At 39.0% G+C, this 25277-nt stretch overlaps 1 protein-coding gene across 4 annotated transcripts in view; it reads right to left on the bottom strand.

Annotated features, from left to right (window-relative positions):
* Positions 1-25277, bottom strand: part of CD109 (CD109 molecule) — a 227911-nt gene that overhangs the window by 144457 nt on the left and 58177 nt on the right. For 3 of the 4 annotated variants that reach the window (XM_064288035.1, XM_064288033.1, XM_064288038.1), the window contains one exon: positions 15599-15771. In XM_064288035.1, coding sequence (XP_064144105.1) covers positions 15599-15771 — 173 coding nt within the window. Of the gene's footprint in view, positions 1-15598; positions 15772-16948; positions 17184-25277 lie in introns of those variants that run through there. The other variant, XM_003404389.4, reaches the window with a different exon arrangement.

Below are 25277 nucleotides of genomic sequence, written 5' to 3'. Positions count from 1 at the left end.
AACAGTATTTGCAAATTGTTGGGAACATTTTTTCCCTTTTAGCAAGGCTTCACTCATACACAGGAAATAGTCACCACCTCCTGAAACACTGCACGGCATTGTTGTAAATCACTAACTAAAATACACTCTGTTTGGTAAAGTTCTTCTTAACATTATTGTAGATAGTTTCGTAAAATTCAGATCATTTTTGTGTGTAAACGAAGCAAGTCCATCTTAGAAATCTTTCAGATGCTTTCTCCTTCCCAACACTGCCTCAGCAGCTCAAAAGAAACCTTGTTTTAAGGCTTCACACTTGGCACAGACCTGAGAACTGGCCGTTTGATTTACAAATAGAGTCAAAGCTATTTTTAAACTGTGTAATGAGCATACACAAAAACTAACCTTTCCTTAACTTTTTAAACACACTCTGTAATACCATATGCTGACTCTTCCGACATCTGTGCTCGCCAACTAGGTCTGTAGAAAACCGTTGAAAGGACAGAGTAATGTGTAACTGGAAATCCAACTAGGTCCAGAAATATTCTCTATAAAAAAAGATGGATTTTCCACTATATATAAATCCAACTTAGTATTTGCTGCTTGATTTTTTTTTTTTTTTTTTTTTTTGGCATTTCTCTGCTATTCAGTAATATGCAGTGGTAAACTTAAGTGTATCACTTTTTTAACTGTAAATTTTGACCTCTTTACCAGTTTATTAATTACTGTGACAGGACTTTGATTTGCAGATGGATAAATTGAGAATTGGTTTTTCCACCACAAATCCACAGAAGACAATATGGTATCTCAAAACTCAATGTTTCTGCTTTACAGTTTAAAGTCACTTCAAGGCTAAGCCAACTATTCAGTGAATTAAATTTGTACAGAATACAGAGGTACTTCAGGCAAAACAAAACAAAAATCTCCTTTGGTCCCTTACATACTCCTTTTATTTCTTCTCTCCTGCCTCCCTTGCTTCCAAATTTCTCAATAAATCTGAGTTTCACAAATAATGTTCCATTTAGACCAATAAGACTAAAACAGGCCAAACAAAAACCAAATAAATGTAAAATAAAACAGTACAGTATAAATTAAATGTTATGCTAAATACAAATGAAAAACCAAGGGTCAAGCAAGGCTTTTGGCTGCTAAATGTACCGGGCATTTATTATGGCAGCCCACAGGCCAAATCAGTCCTGCGTCTGTTTTTGTACAGCCCAGGAGTTTTACTTTTTTAAATGGTAGCAAAGAAAAATCAGATAAAGAAGAATATTTTGTGACACATGAAAATTAAATCAACTCCAAATTTTATCATTCATAAGTAAAGTTCTGCTGGTACACAGGAAGCCCTGGTGGCACAGTGGTTAAGTGCTTAGCTGCTAACCAAAAAGTCAGGGATTCGAACCCACCAGCTGCTCCACAGAAGAAAGCTGTGGCAGTCTGCTTCCATAAAGATTACACCCCTGGAAACTCTATGGGGGAGTTCTGCTCTGTCCTGTAGGGTCACTATGAGACGGAATCGACTTGACCACAACGGAACGAAGAACTTAGTACATGGCCATACTCATTGGTTTACATATGATCTACGGCTGCTTTCACTCTACAAAGGCAGAGCTGAGTAGTTAGCAAGAGAAACCATAGGCTGGCAAAGCCTAAAATGTTTGCTTACCAGACTCTTTACAGAAAAAGGTTACCGACCCCAGTGTTTTTATGATCTTTTTAGGGAGACTTCCTCAAGGGATTAGGACTAAGGTCAAAGGCTCACTTGAGTGAAAAACAGTCATCACCAAAAACACCTGGACTCATGCCACAAAGGCTTGTGTTTGGGAGGGAGACACTGGTATTGATATTTTGATACTGGAAAATACTAAATACAATATGTTGTTGTTGCTGAATAAACCCCTGAAACTATTGCCCTGACATAATCTTTAAACCTTAAACTAAAAATATCCCCTGAAGTCTTCCTTAAACCTAACAATGGTTGTTGCTGTTATCGTTGCTAGGTGACATCGAGTTGCTTCCCACTCATAGTGACCACTTTGTACCAATGTACGAACCACTGCCACGTCCTGCACCATCCTCACAATCATTGCTATGCTTGACCCCATCGCTGCAGCCAATGTGTTAATCCATTTCCTTGAAACCAAACAATAGTTTAGTTTAATAAAGAATATTTCCCTTGAGCATTGTGTATTTTTTTTTAATTGTGCATTAAGTAAAAGTTTACAGAGCAAATTATATTTCCATTCGACAGTTTGTACATAAAGCATTTCATGGCCTTGGTTTCATTCCTCACAATGTGTCAGCACTCTCCCCATTTCTACCCTGGATTCCCAGGGTCCTTTCATTCTGATTTTCTACCCCTTTCTGCCTTCTTATCTTTGCTTTTGGGAAAATATTGCCCTTTTGATCTCATATAATTTATTGTTCTAAGAAGCACATTCCCCTCGGGTGTTATGGTTTATTTTATGGGCTTGTCTATTGTTTAGCTGGAAGGCAGTCTCCGGGAATGGCTTCAGTTCCAGGTCGGAAGGGTGTCGTAGGGTGTCTTGGAGGTTCCTCCAGTCTCTTTCAGACCAATAACTGTGGTCTTTTTTGTGAATTTGACTTTTTGTTGTTGTTGTTCTACATTTTTCTCCCTCTCCATCCAGGACCCTCTGTTGTGATCCCAGTCAGAGAGGTCAGTAGTGGTAGCCGGGCACCATCTAGTTCTTTTGGTCTTGGATTGTGCAGGCTGTGGTTCATGTGGTCCATTAATTCTCTGGACTAATTGTTCCCTTGAGCCTTTGGTTTTTTTCACTCTCCTTTTCTCCAGACTAGATGAGACCAATAGCTGTATCTTAGATGGGTGATCAAAAGCTTTTAAAACCCCAGATGCTTCTCACCAAAGTAGGATGCAGAAAAATGCCTTTATGAACTATGTTGTATCAACTGACGTAGCTGTCCCCCGAGTCTATATTCCTTTGCCTTAGAGCCTAGGAACTTTATCCCACAAGGTATTTGGTTATGTCTAAGAGGTTTCCCTGACAGTGCCACTTGTGTGCTCTATTGTGTATGTTAATATATGAAAAGCACCTACAGTCATGTATTTAGAAATATTCATCACCAAACCTGTATCTGCCAGTGGGTGTGCTCCCTTATGGCTTCCCACACCTCTTGGCCTAACTACCTATGTAGCCATTCGTAAATGATTGCTAATACTATTGTTGCAGGATTGTCCGTACTATAGTAGTTACCGTAGCAGCCTTTATTCCTGCGTTCCTCTCAGTGTCCTCTCTTGCCTTGGTCATGGTGTGCTGACTTCTTCTATACTGTGCATTGCCTTTCCTTTCTACTATCTATCTGATAATTTTCCCTCCCTCGTCCTCCCATCCTTGGTAACCATCACGGAATTTTTCCCCCTATGTGCGTAAACCTTTTGTTGTTAGTTTGCAACAGCAGTCTCATACAATATTTGTCCTTTTGTGACTGACTTATTTCACTCAGCATAACACACTCCAAATTCATCCATGTTGTGCAATGTTTCACAGATTCGTCATTATTCTTTATCATTGCATAGTATTCCATTGTGTGTATGTACCACGGTTTGTTAATCCATTCATCTGTTGATGGGCATTTAGGCTGCTTCCACCTTTCTGCTATTGTGAATAATGCTGCAATGAACATGGATGTGCATATGTCTATTCATGTGACAGCTCTTATTTCTTCAGGATGTATACCTAGGAGTGAGATCATACAGAATTTCTAGCTTTTTGAGGAAGCGCCATACCATTTTCCAAAGCAGTTACACCGTTTTACATTCCCACTGTATAAACATTCCAATCTCCCCACAACATCGCCAACATTTGCTATTTTCCGTTTTTATTGTTTTGTTAGGTGCTATCAACTCAGTTCTGACTCACAGCGACCCTATGCACAACAGAACAAAACAGTGACTAGTCCTGTGTTATCCTCACAATTGTTGCTATGCTTTAGCCCATCATTGTCGCCACTGTGTCAATACATCTTGTTGATGGTCTTCCTCTTTTGCACTGACCCTGTACTTTACCAGGCATGATGTCCTTCTCCAGAGACTAGTCCCTCCTGATAACACACCCAAAATACAGGAGATGAAGTCTCACCATTCTTGCTTCTGGGGAGCATTCTGGCTGTACTTCTTCCAAGGCAGATTTTTTCATTCTTCTGGTAGTCCATGGTATATTCACTATTCTTCACCAACACCGTAATTCAAAAGCATCGATTCTTTTTCATCTTCCTTATTCATTGTCCAGCTTTCACATGCATAGGAGGTGACTGAAAACACCATGGCTTGGATCAGGCACACCTTAGACCTCAAAGTGACATCTTTGCTCTTTAACACTTTAAAGAGGTCTTTTGCAGCAGATTTTCCCAATGCAATATGTTGTTTGACTGCTGCTCCCATGAGTATTGATTGTGGACCCAAGTAAAATGAAATCCTTGACAACTTCAATATTTTCTCTATTATGATGTTGCTTATTGGTCCAGTGATAAGGATTTTTGTTTTCTTTATGTTGAGGTATAATCCATACTGAAGGTTGTAGTCTTTGATCTTCATTAGCTTTTTTGATTAGTGCCAGTAATGTCGAGATGAGAGGGTATCTCTCTAATTGCTAATAATCATGAGCATTTCTTCATATGTTTGTTAGCAGCCTGAATGTCTTTTTGGTGAAGTGTCTGTTCACATCCTTTGTCCATTTTTAGTTGGAATGCCTTTTTTTGTTTGTTTTTTGAAGTTTTCCATAAATTTTAGAGATTAGGCCCTTGTCAGATATGTCAGAGCAATAAATTTTTTCCCAGGCTGTAGGTTCTTTTTACTCTTTCAGAGAAGTCTTTTGTTTAGCTTAAGTGTTTAATTTTTAGGAGGTCCCATTTGTCTAGCTCATCTTCTGCTCTGTGTGCATTTTTAGTTATGTTCGGTATTCTATTTATATCATATAATAGAGGCCCTAGCATTGTCCTTATTTTTCTTCCATGATCTTTATAGTTTTAGGTTTTGTATTTAGGTGTTTGATCCATTTTGAGTTAGTTTTTGTGTATGATATAAGGTATGGGTCCTGTTTTTCATTTTTCTACAAACAGATATCTGGTTTTGCCAGCACCATTTGTTAAAGAGACTGTTTCTTCCCCATTTAACAGACTTTGGTCTTTTGTTGAACATAGCTACCATAGGTGGATGGATTTATGACGCGTTCTCAATTCTGTTCCATTGGTCTATACGTTTGCTGTTGTACCACTACCAAGCTGTTTTGACTACCGTGTCTGAGATCAGGAAGTGTGAAGCCTCCTACTTTGTTCTTCTTCTTTAATAATGCATTGTATTCTTGTAAGTAACTGTCTACATGGGATAAAACTGACAACAGCAACATGAAAGGTTAGATAGGAAGCTTACGGGGCAGTGAGTTTATATTTATGGGGGAGGAATAATTTGGAAAAGGAGGGTGTAAATGGTTCCTAAACTTGCAGAATGTAATCAATGTTACTGAATTGTATGTATAGAAATTGTTGAATTGGCACATATTCTGTATATATTCTCAACAACAAAAAAATAAAATAAATTATTTTAAACATATAAGTCACTTCAACATTTTATATATTTCAAATATATGTCTACATATGTATGTTGTTGTTGTTAGCTGCCCTTGAGTCAGCCCCCAACTCATGACAAACCCATACAAAACAGGGTTGGACTGTTGTGATCCACAGGGTTTTCAATGATTGACTTTTCAGAAGTAGATCACCAGGCCTTTCTTCCTAGTTCATCTTAGTCTGGAAGTGCCAATGAAACCTGTTCAGGATCACGGCAACATGAAACCCTCCACTGATAGATAGGTGGTAGCTGCACTTGAGGTGTGTTGGCCAGAAATCGAACCCAAGTCTCCCACATGGAAGGCCAGAATTCTACCACTGAACCACCACTGCCCACTAAGTACAATATAGCTAACATTTATTGAAGGTTTACTATGTGTTAGGCACTGTGATAAATGCTCTAAAATAGAACATTAATTAATAAAAATAAACAGATGAAATTAATTTAAAAAGATATTTTACTTAACCCACTATATCAAAAATAATCATCTTAACATGTAATTAATATAAAAAATCATTAATGATCTAATGTTATATTTTTGGTACTAAGTCACCGAAATCCAGTATGTATTTAATACTCACAGAACATCTCAATTTGTATCAGCCGTGTTTCAAGCGCTCAAAAACCACATATGGCTAGTGGCTGCCATATTGGACAATGCAGCTCTAAAACATTACCTCATTTAATCCTCACAATGCTATGAGATAGGTCCTATTATTATCCACGTTATAAAGATGAGAAAACTGAGACTGGGTGAGATAAACTGACTTGTCCACGGTCACATAGGCAATAAAAGGTAATGCCATGCTCAATTCCAATGTGTCTCCAGCGCTCCCATTCTTACCCACTGTGCCTCCCAAAGAGTACAGGACAGACTCAGCTACTCCTTCCAAAATAGTAGTCAAAACAAAACTTCATATTATCTCCTCCGTAGCTCACTCCACTCTCAGGTCAGTCAACCATCAAACTTCCAGAAAGGGTAATCTACACTTCCTGATTACATTTTCTTACCCCCCATTCATTCCATAATAAAACTTGATTTTTGCTACTAACCCGTGACTTAAAATCATTCCCTTAAGGATCACCAATGGTCTTTTCTCTTTCCTCATCTTCTCTCTAGGTTACTCGGCACTATGAAAACCTTCCTTCTTGAGACTCTTTCTTCCCTTGGTTTCTGAGATATTTCAACATCTTCGTTCTATTCCTATCTGAGTGGTCACTGTCTATCCCTTTCATTAGCTTATTTTCCTCCTCCCAAGCATCTGTCATCAATCTTGTTCTTTCCATAAGCCCTATCTCTCTCTCTGTTTCTCTTGTGTATCTCATGCATTCCCAGGATTTCACATATTGCCTGTCTCTATGAAAATTATGCCTTAGACTCTCTCCCCAGCTACAGTTTCAAAACTAGCTGGGCATCTTTACCTGAATGTCTCCCAAAACTCATGTCCAAAGCAGACTGCAACATCTTTTCAGAAAGCAAGCACACAACCACTATCTCCTTCTCATGACTGCCTGTCCCGGCCATCATCTCTTTGCCCTGGCACACCCTTCCCTTCTCTATTGCCCTGGCATGTGAAGTAACTGTTCCCACCACAAGCCCAATAAGTCAGCAGTGGTGGAACACTCATGAATGGACATTTGTACAGCTCTGGAAATAAAAGATAACAGTACCAATACAACGTCACTATTTACAAAATACATTGAACTTTTTACATAAAAAAGAACAACATCCTAGTCTTCTGAATTTTTAATATTATACCTTATCCTTCTGTGACCTCTGAACCTCCTCCAATGCCTTCCCCCTTCTTATTCCCCACCCCCCATCCATCCACATTTCACATACAGCAAATAATAAATAAATGGGGAAAATGACACTAGGAAACAACTATTTTCATCATTGTAAAGCCCTCTCAACAGAACATAAAGGACTGAACAGTAACCCAGCTCAAGTTCTTAGAGGATCTGATTTCTGTTTCGACCGCAAACCTACAGTGAGTCACTAAGACAGTGACTCATTCAGTGTTAGAAGAGGAGCAGCACATGCTTATTTTGGAGTTGAGAGAATCTGTATATTCACTTTCAAATTCATCCAATCACTGATTCATAATCAAACCACAAGACACATTTCTCCACTGCTTAAAATTAACACCAATGCTTACGGTTGGGGGGTTGCTTGAAACGCTAATATGGAAGTCCAAGAGGGGCCTTCTCCCAGCTGCCATGAATCATCATTGGCCTTGCAAGGGCATGCTACTCATTCTCAGGCTTTGCAGTGCTTAGTCGAGTACAATTTATGAGATACTAAAGAGCAGTCATTCTGAAATTTTAAAATGAGTAGGCTTCATCTGCGGTTATTGCTTAAAATAAAATTTAGACTAGTGGACCCTACCCATATTTTAAGGGGAGCCATGAATGGGCACTTTCAGTAAGTACAATTAATTCACATTTTGCGAAACACATCAACAGAATTTAGTTTTTAAAAGATCCCTGAGGCTCCCATCCCTGCACCCACACCTGCTCAGAATCATTGGTCCATAAAAAGTAACTCTATCTTGAGCTGAAATAAGAAACTTGCACAAATATGCAAGCAAGCATTTTAATGCTGCTTAGTTAGCCTTATTTTCTTCTCTATCAGATGAATCAACATTTGCAAATATATCCTAGCTTTACACACAGTTCTCCATATGTCAGGAAAGTCCCCTAGAGAATAACGAAAAATAATACTGGACTGTAAATTTAAGGACCTGTGTTGTTTCCAGCTCTGCCACCAATAAGCTACTTAAACAAAAAACCAAACCCAGTGCCCTCGAGTCGATTCCGACTCATAGCAACCCTATAGGACAGAGCAGAACTGCCCGATAGAGTTTCCAAGGAGCGCCTGGTGGATTCGAACTGCCAACCCTTTGGTTAGCAGCCATAGCACTTAACCACTATGCCACCAGGGTTTCCATAAGCTACTTAACACTGGGCAAATCACTACATACCAAGTCTCAGGTCTCCTTAGCCATAAGATGACGTGATTGAACTAACTGGCTTACCTCTGAGGTCCCTTTCAGCACTAAAACTCAGTGGTGCTCAAAGTAAATTAAGAGGAGTACAAGCATTTCAACTTACCATTCTTTAGATCCAGATTAGCTTTCATTAGATCCAAGGCTAAACTACTGCAAGCAAATGTGAAAATGATTTTAGAGGAAGATGACTGGTAGAACATTGCATCAATATCCCAAAATGAAGCAAATAAGAAAAATTATTTCATTCTCTTCCAGGCAGTAGAAAACCTTATGGTCTCTGGATTCAGAACGAACTTCAAATCCAGGCTTCACCATTTACTAACTAGGTTAAGTCAGGAAAATTGTTCTCTCTTAGTCTCAGTTTCCTCGTTTACAAAATGAAGATAATAGCGCCTAAGTCGTAGGGTTGCTTACATTAAATAACGTACATAAAGTCCCTTGCACTCTGAGGAAAATCAATATTTAATCCGTTAAATTCCTTCCCCATTCCCTTCTCAGTTTCCCTGCTCTCCTAGGTGGTTAATAACTGCCTTTGACATGAGTTGTTGCTACTATCTTCTAATGACAGTAGCTACCATTTTCTTGAACAATCCCTATGTGTTAAGTGCTTTAAATATGTTACCTCATTTAATCCTCACAACAACCATATAATTACATAAGATAGGAACCACTATTTTCCAGATGACAAAACTGAAGCCTGGAGAGATCATGACTGCCCACAGCCACACAACACTAAGCAAAAGGCCCAGCAACTGCATTCAGAGTCCAAACACAGTGATCACACTATGGTCCTTTACCTGCAAGCACCATTTACCTGTTTATATATATATCACACACAGTAAGGAAGATATGTATGTGAATGGAGAGCCCACACCCTTTAAAAATAATTCTCACGTACCTACAGGTTCAGACGGAGTTCTACTGGCAAAGCTGCCTGTGCAAACCTGCACAGGGAGGATCTGCCCACATGCTACAATAATTCATCTACTTTCATAAACACCGTGGCACTGATTCTGGTCTGCAAGTAGTGAAACTTATGTTCAGGAGCTTTATTTCCACCAGAAGGCCATCCTAACAGAACTGGAATTTTTTTTTTTTTTTTTAAGTTTTTCAGTTAACATCTCTAATTTAAGAAATACTGATTTCTCACATTTAGTGGATCAAGATGAAAACACAGTACCCCATAGACAATGTGAGAAAGAAAGACGTAGAAGACAAAGCAGATGTTTAATTCTTTAAAAACTAAGTTAAACATCCCATTAGGTCTGCAAAATTTCAGGGCAAAAAGAAAAAACAAATTATTAAAGGACATATACATATTCATAGAGTGTGTCTCACCCCAATACCTCACTGGAAAGATGGAAGTGGGCTTAGCACCATAATCTGTGCCTCCAGACCAGTAGACACTCACTAGGGGATGCCTGTTCAGGGCATCTGAATTTCAGTTGGCATTTTCTATTTAGGTTTTATCTTAAAATCAGGTTTATGTGAAACCAGTGACAATGAACTCATTAACGGATGTAAAGTGTGTATTCTCTATAATTTGAAGCAAATCTTCCTCAGGAAAAAATACTGAAAACTTACAAATAAAAATATGAAATCACAGAAAAGGAAAACAAAGCAGAAATTATAGATTCAAATACATCCAAAAATAATTTAATTATTTCACATGCCTTAACAGATGAGGGGTTATAGCGTTCACATTTATGACCTGTAAATATACATGTTCTTAACTCTTTTTCCTTCATTTGTCATGGAACTCCAGGGCAACACCACAGTAAGAGAAGAGATAAAATCCCGTAAGAGAAGAGGTAAATAGCCAGGATCACTCTCCATCCGAGAGTATAATGTGACCTGATTTCAAATGCCTATTTTCAAACATTTTACTATGTTTTGTCAATTATGTTTACTTAACTAATTTTTATATAAACCAAGATAAGATTATGAACCTATGCCCTGTGATAATCTTTAAACCTTAAATCAAAAATATCCCTGAGAATCTGGGGACCATGGTTCCAGGAACATCTAGGTCAATTGGCATAACAAAGTTTATAACGGAAATGTTCCGCATCCCACTTTGGTGGGATGGGGTCTTATAAGCTAGCAGGCAGCCATCTAAAATGCATCAATTGAACCCAATCCACCTAGAGCAAAGGGGAATGAGTAACAGTAAAGACACAAGAAGCCCAACAAACAGAAAGAACCACATAAACAAGAGACGCCATCAGCCTCAGACCAGAAGAACTAGATAGCACCCGGCTACCACAAATGACTGCCATGACAGGGAACACAACAGAGAGTCCCTGACGGAGCAAGAGAAAAGTGGGGTGCAGAACTCAAAATCCAGTAAAAAGACCAAACTTAACGGTCTCACTGAGACTGAAGGGACCCCTGAGGAGATGGCCCCGGACTCTCTGTTCACCCAAAGCTAAAACCATTCCCAAAGCCAGCTCTTTAGACTAAGATTAGACTGCACTATAAGACATATAATGATACTAGTGAGGACTGTGATTCTTAGCTGAAGTAGACACATGAGACTAAGTGGGCAGCTCCTGCCTGGAGGCAAGACGACAAGGCAGAGAAGGACAGGAGCTGGTGGAGAGGAAGAATGTGCTGCCACATTATAGAGAGAGCAGCTAGAGTCACATAACCATATGTGTATAAATTTTTGTATGAGAACCTGATGTGAACTGTAAACTTGCACTTGAAGCACAATAAAAATACAGAGATATATATCCCCAGAAGTCTTTAAACCAAACAGTAGGTTGGGTTTTTTATTTAAGAATGTTTGCCTTGAACATCGTACTCTTCTGAAGAATTATCTATGTGAGAGCCAACTGATAACAGCAACTGGAAAGGGCAGATAGGAAGCTTAGGAGCAGTTCGTATTACTGGGGAAGGAATGATTCAGAAAAGGGGCAAGACTGGTCGCATACTTGAAGAATGCAATCAATGGCACTGAATTGTACACGTAGAAATTGTTCAACTGGTGTATGCTTTGCTGTGTATACTTTCAACAACAACAAAAAAAAGAGAAGGAGATTATTAACCTAGTTCTATTCACTATAGAGATGATGGTGGTGATGATGATGATGATGGTGGTGGTGGTTGCAGTAGTAATAATGACAACCCATTTTCGTACCTGACTCTTACCACTAAAGAGGCCTTAACTCACCTTTACAGAAGTCCACAAAGTTTAACAGAAATGATTTTTCTAAAAAGCTACTGTTCACTAAAAAAAAAAGAAAAAACTGATCTCCAATAAATGTAGAATTAATGTATAAAAAGAATAAGTAAACTAACAGTAACACAATTAATACTGCTGGTCTCAAGGGTAACCCACTGCCCTCAAGTCAAATTACAACTTATAGCGACCCTATAAGACCCATACGGTTTCCAAGGCTGTAAATCTTTACAGAAGCAGACTGCCACATCTTTCTCCCGTAGAGCAGCTTGGTGGGTTCAAACCGCCGACCTTTCGGTTAGCAGCCAAGCGCTTAACCACTGTGCCACATTTCTGCCTCAGGGGTAGAAATGTAAATAAAATTTTCCCCATACAGGTCAAAAGAATAAATGAACTCTTCCCTGAGGCTAAGTCATACTTTTCTGCCTTTATTAAAGTATATTCTGTAACTTGAACCCTTTAGTTATTACTATTTCTGATACAAAGTAAGCTAGAAATACATTCTGCCCCAGTGATTTCTGAGGACACGACTGCTGGAAACAAACCACTAAGAAGCAGGGCCCTTCCTTATCTACACCTAGTAGAAAATAAATCTTTATTAAAACCAACCTTTTCTTGGATGACCTCATGAGGAAGTGATGAAACAATCAGAGCTAAAATGTATTTATTAATTCTGTGCTTATGTGATGGGGGGAAAAAAATGAATTCTGTGATGATCCAAACTGCTCTCATTTAGAAGTTCTCATTTATCGGCATATTGTTACAACTGGAGAAGCCAGATAAAGCAAAGGATGTGAGGACAAGGAGGAGAAATGTCCTGATCCTTAAGTGCTAACATTACAGGAAGCATCTGCTTTGAGAACAATAACTCACAGCTTCTGATAATAGAGCAACATTCTCCTTTGAGAGACGGAGAATGCTCCCAGCAATGGCATTTTCAGTGAAACGGGGCAGATGTCTGTAGGCAGATCTCCCCGCGCAGGTTTTCAAAGAGTCAAAAACAGCCCACGAAAAAAAAAAAATTTTTTTTTCCTTCTTTCTTTTTCAAAGACCCATTCTGCTCGCTGTACAGTATTGTCCAACCCAGTCTTGAGCACTTGAGCCGTTCCAAGGGAATAGGATGGACTCTCCTTTCAAAAGAAAAATCTAAGAATAAAGTTAAAAACCAAGCCACAATAATACACACCCCAGGACTGGTACTATTTGTTTGCAGACAAGGAAAAAACTGATAGGGAAGACTGCTGAAAAGACAATGACAGGAGAAATTCTAGAATAAGAGTATGTAAATAGTCAAGAAAGAGCCCCAGATATGTATCAAAATCACCCATGTTACTCCAGACCTCTGTACTGCAGTAAAACTGCCACACTAAAAAAAAAAACTAGTAGGGCCAAAATTATAAATTCTTAGTGAATAAATAATAAATGTGGAACTGCCTAAAGCATTGTCGACTGTGATTTAGTATTTAAATATTTTCTTTAGTTACTATCAAAAGATCAGAATTCACTCATTTTCAGAAATAATGAAAGTAGAGATCTGCCTCCATATGAAAAGGAAATGATACTTCCTGTATCCTCTTCTTCTTGGGTATTATTAGTAATAACATAAACATTTGCTGTTTCATGAGTGCCTAATAAGTGTCAGAGAGCCCTGGTGGCACAGTGGTTAAGAGCTCGGATGCTAACCAAAAGGTCAGCAGTTCAAATCCATCAGCCACTCCTTAGAAACCCTATGGGGCAGTTCTACTCTGTCCTATAAGGTTTCTATGAGTCAGAATTGACAAAATGGCAACAGGTTTGGAGTAGGTGTCATATACTGAATTTAACTTTATCACTGTCCTGGGAAGTAAGTTTCATTATTCCAGTTTTACAGACGAGGAAACTGAAGCTTAGAGCAGTTAAGGAGCCTGCCCAAGATCATCCAAGCAGTATAGAGTAAGCTAGGACTCAAACTCAGGTCTTAGCACTAACCTACACTTCCTTTCCAGGGAAATAAGGCTTCCCACTTCCCTGATATGAGGGATAAGGTGGCCTGGCCCCTGCACATATAACCTCTTCCAAACTTACACACCAAGTCAGTTAATTTCTAGTGGGGAAAGAACCACTGACACGGATAAACTTTGATTTTATCTTGTTTGTATAGTAAATTCTCTATGCTAGTATAGCATAAACATTTCTGTAATAAACTGTTGTGAAATCCTACCCACCCTTTATTATGTGCCCTTATATGATTCTTTTTAAAGATAATTCTTAACATTATAGGAATTTATGCCTCAATTTCTAGCCTCTAATTAAACATCTAAACATGCTCCTAGTTAACAATGTTTATCTTTGGGCAGTAGGATTATGGGTAATATTGATTTATATCCTTTACTTCTTGTGTTTATTGAGTTGCAAGCACTGAGTATGTATTACCTTCACAATTAGAAGGCTGTATTACCTTCACAATTAGAAGACAAAATACAATAAATGTTCATTTTAATAAAAAATGTTTACTTATGTATCACAAAAAAAAAAATTACTTTTTCCCTCAGTATTAAAAAAAAAAAAAAAGACATTCATTGACCCAGTTTAATCCTGGTCCAGGTTAGAGGACAAAATTTAAACATAAGACTTTGGTTCTTGCACAAGTGGCTACCACTTTCACACTATTTTTATTTTTTCCTGTTAGTTTAAAACTTAGGAAACAACAATGAAATAAAACTTAGAGGAAAAAAAATATTGTGCCTAGAGCTCACAGAACTCTAACCCTTTACTTCCCCTAGGAGCAACAGCTCAGTATTCACAAATTCAGTGTTCACAGCTCCTTTCCATGAATAATGAGAATTGACTGTATTTTTTAAATGTTTGCATTCAAATGCATTTAGGCAGGGTAAACGCCCTCTGGTGGGTCTCTTGTTTTGGCTGGCCCCTGTTGGCATTTAGACATGTAGCCCTTGTTCCATCTGGGAGCACCTACAAGTGTATTAGAAGCCCTGGGTTTAGCTCAGTACTTGGCACCTGAGTAAAGGGTCCTGAGACCAGAAAACATCAGCAGTAATAGACGCGCATCTAAAAGCAACCACTAAACAGATCAAACGGAAAGGAAATAATGAAAATGCTGACAAATTGTGAAAATTGTAACCCGCTATACAGATCACACGGAAAGGAAATAATGAAAATGCTGACAAATTGTGAAAATTGTAACCAACGTCACCGAACAATTTGTATAAAAACTGTTAGAAAGGATCCCAATTTGCTATGTAAACTTTCACCTAAAACACAATAAAAAAAAAAATTTTTTTAATTTAGGAAACATCCACAAAACTAAATTTTAACTACTGTATAGCTTTTCTTTTCCTTTCCTTACCTCAGGCCTATTTAGTAAAATCCTCTGCATGAAATAAATATGGCTTTGTGTCAGAGACTAGCTGTTAACTATGCCTATTTCCTCTTCTAAGGCACATGGTGGTCTACACTTTTCAGTCTCCTTGAGAGTTAGGTGTGGCCCCTGGAATATGAGCAGAAGTAATATGAACCACTTCTAGGCCTGGCTCATAAAAACCTCCTACATGAGAAACTCCATGCTCTTCCCATGCCAACTTAGGAGCCACCTGTTGATAATGGCAGAGCCACAAAATGGAAGGAAACTGGGTCTCTTAATCTCCATTTGGAAGAGCACCGAGGAGCACCATTTTGGACTTTACATGAGTCAGGATATAAGTGTATTATGTAAGCCACAGCAAGACTGAAATTTCTGTTACCCTACCTAACACACATGGGTTTATTAAGATATTCCGATCACCACTGCAAAAGGATAAGACTCGACGCTGTTTATCTTACCTTTTTCAAAGACCCCTTCTGCTTCCAGAACTGGGGTAGTGACGTTTGATGCCATCTTCAACACCTCCGCCTTCACAGTGACCTGTGAAGGGCTGTGTTCCAGAAGCTCCACTCCAATAGTCACATTTCCTCCTGGTCTGATGATCCCAGGGGCCGTCACCAGAAACCGGGGCCTAAAGAGTTCCCAACAAGGGAAAAGCAAAGTTTCTTATCCTCACATCTCCACTCTTTTGTGACCCTCAAATTTCACTAGATACAACCCCCTATGCTGTGCCAATTGCAATTATTCCAATTAGCACTGTCCCACTGTTCCATTTGCAACTGCACTGAAATGCTATTGAAACAATAACTCCCATAAATCAATTTTAATTCAGTAATTCATCCACTACTACTACTAGGGAAGGTCTGCGTTATTATTTCCATTTTATAAACCACAAACAACACAGGATGAACCACAATGTAAATGGCTTACAATGGGGCATGCAGAAGTACAAAGTATAAGCCTCTAAGCCACTCTTTTACGGATGATCTCATTATCAGTGTAATTTTTTTCTAAGTTTAAAAAAAAAACCTAGGATTTTGCTTGTTTGTTATTCAAACCTTTATGCTTGGGCATTCGCCTAAGGACATGTCATCTAACCAGTACCATAGACTGAAACACACCTTCTGAAGGTAAACTACCAGTGGCGAAAATCCCAGGTGTAGTAAAAAACCAAAAGAACCACACCTGTTGTGCTCCAGTCAATTCCGAATCATAGAGTAGCTATGAATCCAGGTGTAGTAGATTTAAAAAAAAAAAATGTCACAAAAATAGCACTTTCTCTGCCCAAGCTAAGAATTAGGTTAGGGCTCAACTGCAAAACCCTTTAAGAGTGAGGCACTTTTCATTATTTCAGAGCTCTCCTTAGTTATGTTTCTACAGTACCTGCACCTGAACCCACACTTCAGTCACCTCAGCCACACTGTGGCAGAGCCAAAGTTGAGCACCCTGCTTAGAAAAAATATGTAGGTTCTTAAGAGAAGAAGGCAGGTTATTTGGAACCAAAAGTTGTGAAGGGAAAAGGCAGAGGCAAAGTAGACTGAAAATGACTGTATTTAGAAAGTCAGAATGTCCCTGAGATGCTTAAACAACTTCATGGGTGAAGAAAGTAACTGGCCCACGGAGAACACGAAGAAGCGACATGTGGTCAAGTCTCCAGGCCAGTGCCCGGCTGGGGACTGCCGCCGCGCAGCCGTCTCTCACCCGCTGTGGCACAGCCACAGCCACCTCCCGGAGCCCCGGGCCCAGGCCGGCAGAGGCGGCCGTGCCCGCCGCGCCCCGGCGCCCACCCCGCGCGCGCGCGCTCCTACCCGGGGGCCGCGGCCAGGGCGGCCGTCCACACGCAGAGAAGGTGGGTGACGGTCAGGAGCGGCTGGCCCCGCATCTCGGCAGCGTCTGCCCAGGCGGCGGCCGTTTGCTGAGAAAATTCGCGGGCACTACGGGGTGTGGCTTTCCACCTCCTCCCTAATGTTTTTTTTCCCCCTGACTCTCGAGTTTAGCAATCTGAAATGGGCGCGCCTAAAAGCAGAGTGGGAGATCTAAATTGAGACAGGACTTCGTGGCTCCACCCCTCTCACCCTCATCACAATGGCGCTGCTCTCGCAAATATGGCAAATCCAGGGGGGCAGAAGGTGGTCTCTAAATGTGGTCAGCCCAGCCTGGCCCCGGTATCCCAATTCCCGGCGGAGAACAGAGGGCGCCCACCGGGTTCCTCGGGCTGTTTACATTAGCGCTTTACCAAAGATGCCCAGAGTGAATAAACAGGCCCATCCTTGTGAGGAGAAATTCATAGCAGCTATGTTGAGCGGAAAAAAATCAATCATTGTCCTCCAGACTGTGAGTCAGAATTTTAGAGAAATGGGAAAGGCCACACACACACACACACACACACGCCAAGGCACACACACACAAACACACACACATACACACGCCAAGGTGTATTTTCTGGGAAATTAAACGTATATGAATGGGGACAGAAGAAAACTTTTTCCTTAAAAAAGATTTTAGATACATTATTTTCCTCTCTGGGAAAATGAGGTTTCCCTACTTAAAAAAGAATTCTGGCACACGCAAAAATTAGGTGTTGCTACTTGGAACTCTGAAAAACAATTTTCTGGGGATATGTTTGTATCCTTTTGGCTGTCTCCATATTCATTTGCTACACAAAGTACTCATTAGAACTGTAAAACTAGAGCAATTTGTATAAACAATTGGGGTTGGGTAGCTCTCTTGTTGGAATGAAGGCCTAGTGGCCTCTGGTGCCCAACAGTTGTATATCTCCAGGTCTTTCCCATCCTGGCTTGTCTGTAGCTCCTTTCCCGGGTTCTTTGGCAACAGTCACCATCTTCAGATGACTCAGGTTTCACCATGACTACACCATAAAAGTAAGGAACTGCCAGAAACTTGGAAAAACAGACACATTCAGTCTCTGACAACTTAAACTTTTCTAATTCATGGAGAAAAGTTTTGGATGGTGGCATTTTACTACCGGGCAAATCACAGAAGGAAAAAGGTCAGCAAAGGGATGTCTCATGACAAAGCTGTATGCTAAATAAAGGAGAAAGTAGCACCTAGACAAACTGTGGTTTTTGGAGTCCAGGAATTTGCTTTCCTCCCTTTCCTGTTCCACCCTTTTTCACCCTGCTGAACAGCTTGCAGTGGTCCCTTATGCCCTCTCCTAAGGGTAGCCTATCTTTAGTGGCCAACTTCCTGTCCAAACAGGACTGGGGTTGGGTGAAGAGTGTCTAAGTGGATCTTTAGGTGCAGATCCCATCTCTGAACAGCTGTTACTGCTGGTCTGGTTTTCTCACCTCTGTTTTTCAGAGAGGAGACCCAGGTCAAAAGCAGGCTGTGTCAAGCACTAAATTGTGCTTCTCTAACTCTAAAGTGTATGAGGGTTCACATGAAAACGCAGATGCTGATTCAGCAGATCTAGAGTGGGGCCTACGGTTCCGGTTCACTTCAGCGTACAATGCACCACAGGAGGTCTACCCAAAACCAAACATAGAGCCAATTCCAACTTCCAGTGGCCCTACAGGACAGGGTAGAACTGTCCCATAGGGTTTCCAAGGAGCGGCTGGTATATTTGAAGTTCACCTTTTGGTTAGTAGCGGAGTTCTTGACCACTGTCCCCACCAAGAGGTCTACAGATGATAGAGACAAATTTGGGGGGGACTATGAGCCAGAATCAACATGATGGCAACAAGTTTGGTTAGTTTGGATTTTAATGACGAAAGTCGAGAACAACAAGAAAGTTATTTCAAGCCTTCACTTCATGGAGGTGGATCAATAAATTAAGGTTTATTTTAAAGACAGGCAAATGTAAGAGGGAGTTCAAAAGATAAGTTGAAAATGTTGCATTCCAAGAAGGCTCATAGAAAGGTTTAGAACCACTTTGTTTTTTTACAAAATTAACTTATTCAGATTTAAAACTGACACAACGTTCCTCCTCATGCTTTCCTTCTCACAGTACACACTTGTTGAAAAGCTTAGTCATACAGAAATTTCAGCATGTGGCTATCCACAAAAATGTGGGTATTACATGCCTGATACAGGGTAGATCCTAGATAAAATTTGTTGAAGAGATTCATGAAAAATGTTCATCTCCAAGTTGTTGTTTTTTTTCTAATTAAGAAAAACTGAAAACAACCTGAACATCTAATAAGAGATTGTCTTAAATAAACTGTGGTATATTCATTTTTTTTTTTGAATACTGTGACATTATTAAAAATTATGTGGTGTATTACAGATTAATTATCTAGAGACAAATATTCACAATATGCTGTCACGGGGGGAAAGTCTGTTTAATAAAGCAGAATTTAAATGTGATTCTGTTTTTGTAAAAATAAAGTATGTATATGTGTACACATACATTATAGATATATGCACTGAAGAAAGGCTGGAAGGGCATTCACCAAAATGTTATTGGTATCCTGTTGATTACCTGTATCTACCAAGTTTTCTACAATGAAAATATATTACTTTTCCTTTAAGGAGACAACAATAAAAGTAGTGTTGTTTTAGTAAATAGTCTTTGAAGCATCTTAGAAACTCTCTTTTGAATAAAGTTCATGTATTTTTATACCAAAAAAAAAAAAAAATCACGTAAGTCTCTCCCATGAAAAGTGAACAGTGTTTGGCCTAATAATCCCATGCCATTCCCATGTCTCTCCTGAGCTGTCTTTAGGGTGGGATTCAATTCAGAAAAGAGACAGCCCTTCTCATGCAATTGTGGAAGCTGGTAAAGAAAACAGTCTATGCAAGCCACTGCCTCTGCATCCTCCTCTGTGGAGCCTAAAGTCGCTATAAATCAGCAAGAGTGGCAGTAGGGGAAAAAAGGTAAATGTGGATGAAGACAAGAAAAAGCAAAGGAGAACTAGAACACACAAGGACAACTGCAACCCATGAGGTCAAAATGGAACCCATGTCTCTCTCACCCCCTCCAACTTCATGAGTTACCCGCAGTAGAAGCTGACTCCCTTCACCCAGAGCTACATACACACTTAGCCCAGAATTCAGAAATGCTGAGGGAGTACATCATCTGAGAACTCAAGGAGCTATGGCCTAGTGCTGTCCCATGCCCACAAAGTGAGCTAGCAGATTAATGCGTGAGCTGCCCTCCTGCCTAGCACCCTGCACCAACCTTCAGAGAGTAAAAAAAAAAACACAGCATCTGCTTCACTGCAGGCTTCCAAATCTCATACAAAAGGTCTGTCTCTTGCAGCCAAGACCAACTCAGAACCACCCAAGGAAGAGAATTCTAAAAAACTTAGTTGCAGCTTAGCTAAAATTGCACAGTACAAAGCATCACAGTCCACCCCGCACCAACTTGGCATTCATATATGCCCCTTTAACCATATTTAACTGCCAAATAAAGACAACGGCAAAATCATGCTTTCATCCAACATGATGCAACTATCCCTTTTACAACCAAAAAGCCCTAACCCTCTCTCCAAGAGAATACAAAGCTCCCTTATCTATCTTTTGATGTTGTTCATGCCTCTTCTAGCTGAATCATACTCTCCCTTTGATGTCCTGTAAGTTAAATACTTAAGTATAAGGTTAACTACTATTAGCACATCTGATGTTATATTGCAGAGGAACAGAAGAAAGAAGGAAAAAAAAATCATTACTATATATATACATGTATTCATAAAAAAATAAGGAAGAAGTACAAATAACTATCACAGACTCTTTCTGCTATAGTATTTATAATTACCTTCTTTCATTACCCATTCTGTATTTTCTTTGCCCTCACCAAGCACCCAAGCTGGTCATGGTTCCTTGCCAGTAGGGTGACTCAAACCTTCATTCCTGAAGGGTCTGGGTCATCAGCAGTCCACTCTGTATTGTGTGGTGATTTTCTATTGACTTTAATTAATCACTGGACCTGGGAGTACTAGGAGACATTGCAGGAAATCGTCTGCATTCCAGAAATACTCCTTACTTTCATTGTGTAGTGGAAACCCTTGACAATTGGCATCATTCAATCACTCCAGTCAGTAGATAACTCCTTTTTTGGCTGTGGTTTCACTGTTATGAGGAGCCCTAAGTGGCCAGGTGGCAGCCTCAACTGCGAGTTTAGTTGACCCATTGCAGTGTCCCCTAGTGGAAGCATTCCTCTCTTGGGACTAGACCAGCAGAGCCCAATGTCTCAGGAATGCGAAGTGATGAATTCACTAACAGATCAACAGGGGTAACAGAAGAACCACTTTCATTTCCATCCCTTTATTCCCAAATCTGTGAAGCCAGCTTTGGAAAAAATGGCACCATACTAGTTACTGATTTAGGATATATACCACATCCTAGACTTTCTTGTTTGATTTTTATACATTTAAAATTTATAACATTTCAGAAATATCATATATGAAATTAATGTCTACTTATATTTTTCTAACCACTTGAGAACTATTTTGATAGAATCCCTGCACAGGGCATCAGAATATTCCCCAAAAATCTTTTTTACCCAAGGGCAGAAAGGAGAAAATCCCTGTCCACCGAAGAACAAAGAATAAAAATGAAATTAACAAGGAATAATAAGGATGAGGCCTTTCCTTAAGTATCTATATGAGAGGACAGAATGTATAATTAGAATTCTATGTCCTGACAAAGTATCAAAGAAAAATGAGGCTAGAATAAAAACATTTTCAGAAATTAATGGCTCAGAAATTTTGCCTTCCACAAACTCTTTTTAGGAAGTTACTTGAGGGGGACATATTTAGCAAACAATGAAATCAGCCAAGAAAAAGGAAGACATAAGATTCAGGAAAAAGTATATATAACCCCAGAAAGCAATGAAGAGAGAAGTTCTAGCAGGAAGAAGAATTCCCGAAGTAAGGTCTCAAGTGGAAAAAAAGAATCTTAATAGATAACATGATGGAACACTGGGAGATAAAATTAAGACCATGATAAAAACAAACAGCGCAATAAAATGAAAGGGAACTTAGAAATTTAAGGAAAGAGAAAAAACTGAGTAATAAAGGGAGCGTAATCATAATTTATTAGCCTACGGAGAACAATAATTATGTAGCCATGTTGATGTAAACATGGCTTTTTGATTTATAACTTTTAGAATCAACCTATTGACAAAAAAAAAGATTTAATTATCATAGCTCGTCATTCCTAAAGCACATTTTAAAATTTTTTATCCATCTTATAAACAATGGTACCTTACAGTCATAATTCACAATATATTTTCTTTCTTGGATACAAAAAATAAATGGTGTGTGTCTTACAACCAATGGTATCTTAGAGATGATATATAGTATGTTTACAGAACAGAATGTAAATGTTATTATTATTTAGAAATGTAAAAAGTGCAGACGACCAAAACTGAAAAGTCAAAGCAGAGTAGAGAGTTAAAGGGATTACTAAGGTGCTAAGAATCTTATGAAGTGAAAAACTATGTCTACAGTTTTGGGATCAAGAAATAAGGTATAAGTATATTAAAGATTAAAAATGTAGCATTCCTACATATATGCCTGTCATGGATTGAATTGTGCCCCCCAAAAATGTGTGTACCAGTTTGGCTGGGCCATGATTCCCGGTATTGTGTGATTGTCCACCATTTTGTTATCTGATGTGATCTTCCCATGTGTTATTAAATCCTGCCTCTATGATGTTAACGAGGGGCAATGGGTGACAGTTGTGTTGATGAGGCAGTACTCAATCTAAGGGAATGGATTGTGTCTTGAGCCGGTTTCTTTTGGGACATAAAAGAGAGAAGCGAGCAGAGAAACTGGGGACCTCAGATCACAAAGAAAGCAGCGCTAGGAGCACAGCACATCCTTTGGACCTGGAGTTCCTGCATGGAGAAGCTCCCAGTTCAGGGGAAGATTGAGGAAGAATAAATTTATGTTTGTTAAAGCCATTCACTTGTAGTATTTCTGCTATAGCAGCACTAGATGACTAAGACAATGCCCAAAAAAGCAAAGGCATTTTCTTCCCAAAAAATTATTGATCAGAGAAGAAAGAATCATAATCAGTTTTCATTCTTACAAAGTCCCTAATGTTCTAGGGCATGGTTTAATTATATTTTGAACATGAAGTACTAGTTAAAGAAGATACAACAATCCGAGGCAACCTCTATCGATGTTAGTTTGGATATCAATAGATGTCACCCAACGAAATGATTGAAGAATAAATAATTAAGTAATTAAAACAAAAAAGAAGCAAAGAAACAACCTTGAAATCTCAGTGTCATACAACAATAAACTTGTTTCACGTCAAAAGTTTGCAGGCCAGCTGAGGCAGCTCACTGTTTCTCATTTTTGTCCTGGAAACAGCAGGCAGGTAAGGCATGTTCTTCTCATGGCCATGCAGGACAAGAGGACAAGCTCCAATACTCAAGCACACTTCAGGTCCCTGCTCGCTTCACATCCGCTAAAATCCCATTGACCAAAGCAAGTCCCATTGTCAAGGATAAAGTCAAGAGGTAGAGAGGCATACTCCATCTTTTGTTAGAGGAACCGCAAGCTTAATTACACGGCAAAGAGCAAGGAGGGGAGAAAAATTGGGCCAATAATTCAATCTACCATAGACAGTTACCAAAGTTAGCCAAAAGCTATGTTCTGTTCATCAGGATGATATTTTCATAAAGAAAAATAAGCCTATCAATCCAAAAAAAGGAATGATGTGAAGTATGTCTATATTCATGAGCATGTAATGATATTTTTTTAATTAGTATTCACTGTAGGAGGATGCTACAATATGAATTCATTAAAAAAAAAAATTAAGCTTTATACAGTCTTTCCTATTTGAACTGTATCACTGGGTTACCATATAGTAGATATGAGAAAATTTCTTTTTATATTTTCCCACTAATAAGTGAAAAATGAATGTTGGAGTAGCACTATATCCCAACACTTAATGAATTGATCAACCTAGGCCCACTCTGTCTGGCTGAGCTTTCTGTGATAATGGAATATTCTATATCTGCACTGTTCAGTACAGTAGCTACTAGGCACTTGAGGCTATTAAGCATTTGAAGTGTGAATAGTGTACCTGAGAAACTGAATTCTTAACCCACTCCCAGTGCCATTGAGTCAATTCCGACTCATAGTGACCCTACAGGACAGAGTAGAATTGCCCCATAGAGTTTCCAAGGAGCACCTGGTGGATTCGAACTGCCGACCCTTCGGTTAGCACCCGTAGCACTTAACCACTACACCACCAGGGTTTCCACTGAATTCTTAACTTTACTTAATTTGAATACATATAAATCACCATGTATAGTCAGTAACTATTATATTGGATAGTGCATAATTAAACAATTATCATAAATGGCTGCTATATCATAAAAAAGAGACATCTCCCAGTGAAAGAACACAGCACCACTCAAGAAGAGGTCTTGCAAAAAAAAAAAAATTGAACCAGAATGTGATAAAGCTTCTAGATTCAACTACCGATTTTCAAGGAGATATAGAAGAACATATTAAATACCACCTGAGTGTACTTAACAAAATCTAGACTGTGAAAAACTCTATCAAACAAAAAATTCAATTTCTTCAACAAATAAATTGCAAAGACAAATGAAGAGAATGAGAAGAAACTGGATTTAAAGAGACTTAAAAGACAACAACAAATTGCAATTTATGGACCTCATTTGGTTCAAAATTCTAACAGAAAACTGAAAATAAGAATTATTACATTTCTGAAACAATTGAAATTATGAACACTGACTAGATACTTGATGCTACTAATGAATTTTTAATAATTTTTTAGGTTGGAGTTGTATTTTTAAAAGTCTTTACATTAGAAATACATATTGAAATATTTGTGGATGAGATGTAATGATGTCTGGAATTTGCTTCAAAATAATACAGGAGGGGACAATAGCTGGAATTATATGGCTACGAGTTGATGATAGTTGAAGCTGCGGGATAGGTACATGGGGATTCAGTTTACTCTTTACTTCTGTAAATGTTTTAAATTTTCCATAATAAGAAGATGTTTTAAAGTACCAAAGCAAGACTTAGACAAAGATACAAGAAAATCAGTTAAAAAAAAAAACAAAACCTAAAACAGAAAAATAGCTAGTAACACTGACTAACAAAAAAATGTTATGAGAGAAAAAATGAAAATTGTGACCAAAAAGTTTGCCCCAAGTTACCACAGCCTAATTAAGCTCTCTAGGAGTCC

The sequence above is a fragment of the Loxodonta africana genome, chromosome 1, assembly GCF_030014295.1.
Source record: "Loxodonta africana isolate mLoxAfr1 chromosome 1, mLoxAfr1.hap2, whole genome shotgun sequence".
NCBI classification, from domain to species: domain Eukaryota; kingdom Metazoa; phylum Chordata; class Mammalia; order Proboscidea; family Elephantidae; genus Loxodonta; species Loxodonta africana.
Note: the sequence above shows the minus strand (reverse complement) of the source record. Positions and strands in the feature narration are given on the sequence as shown.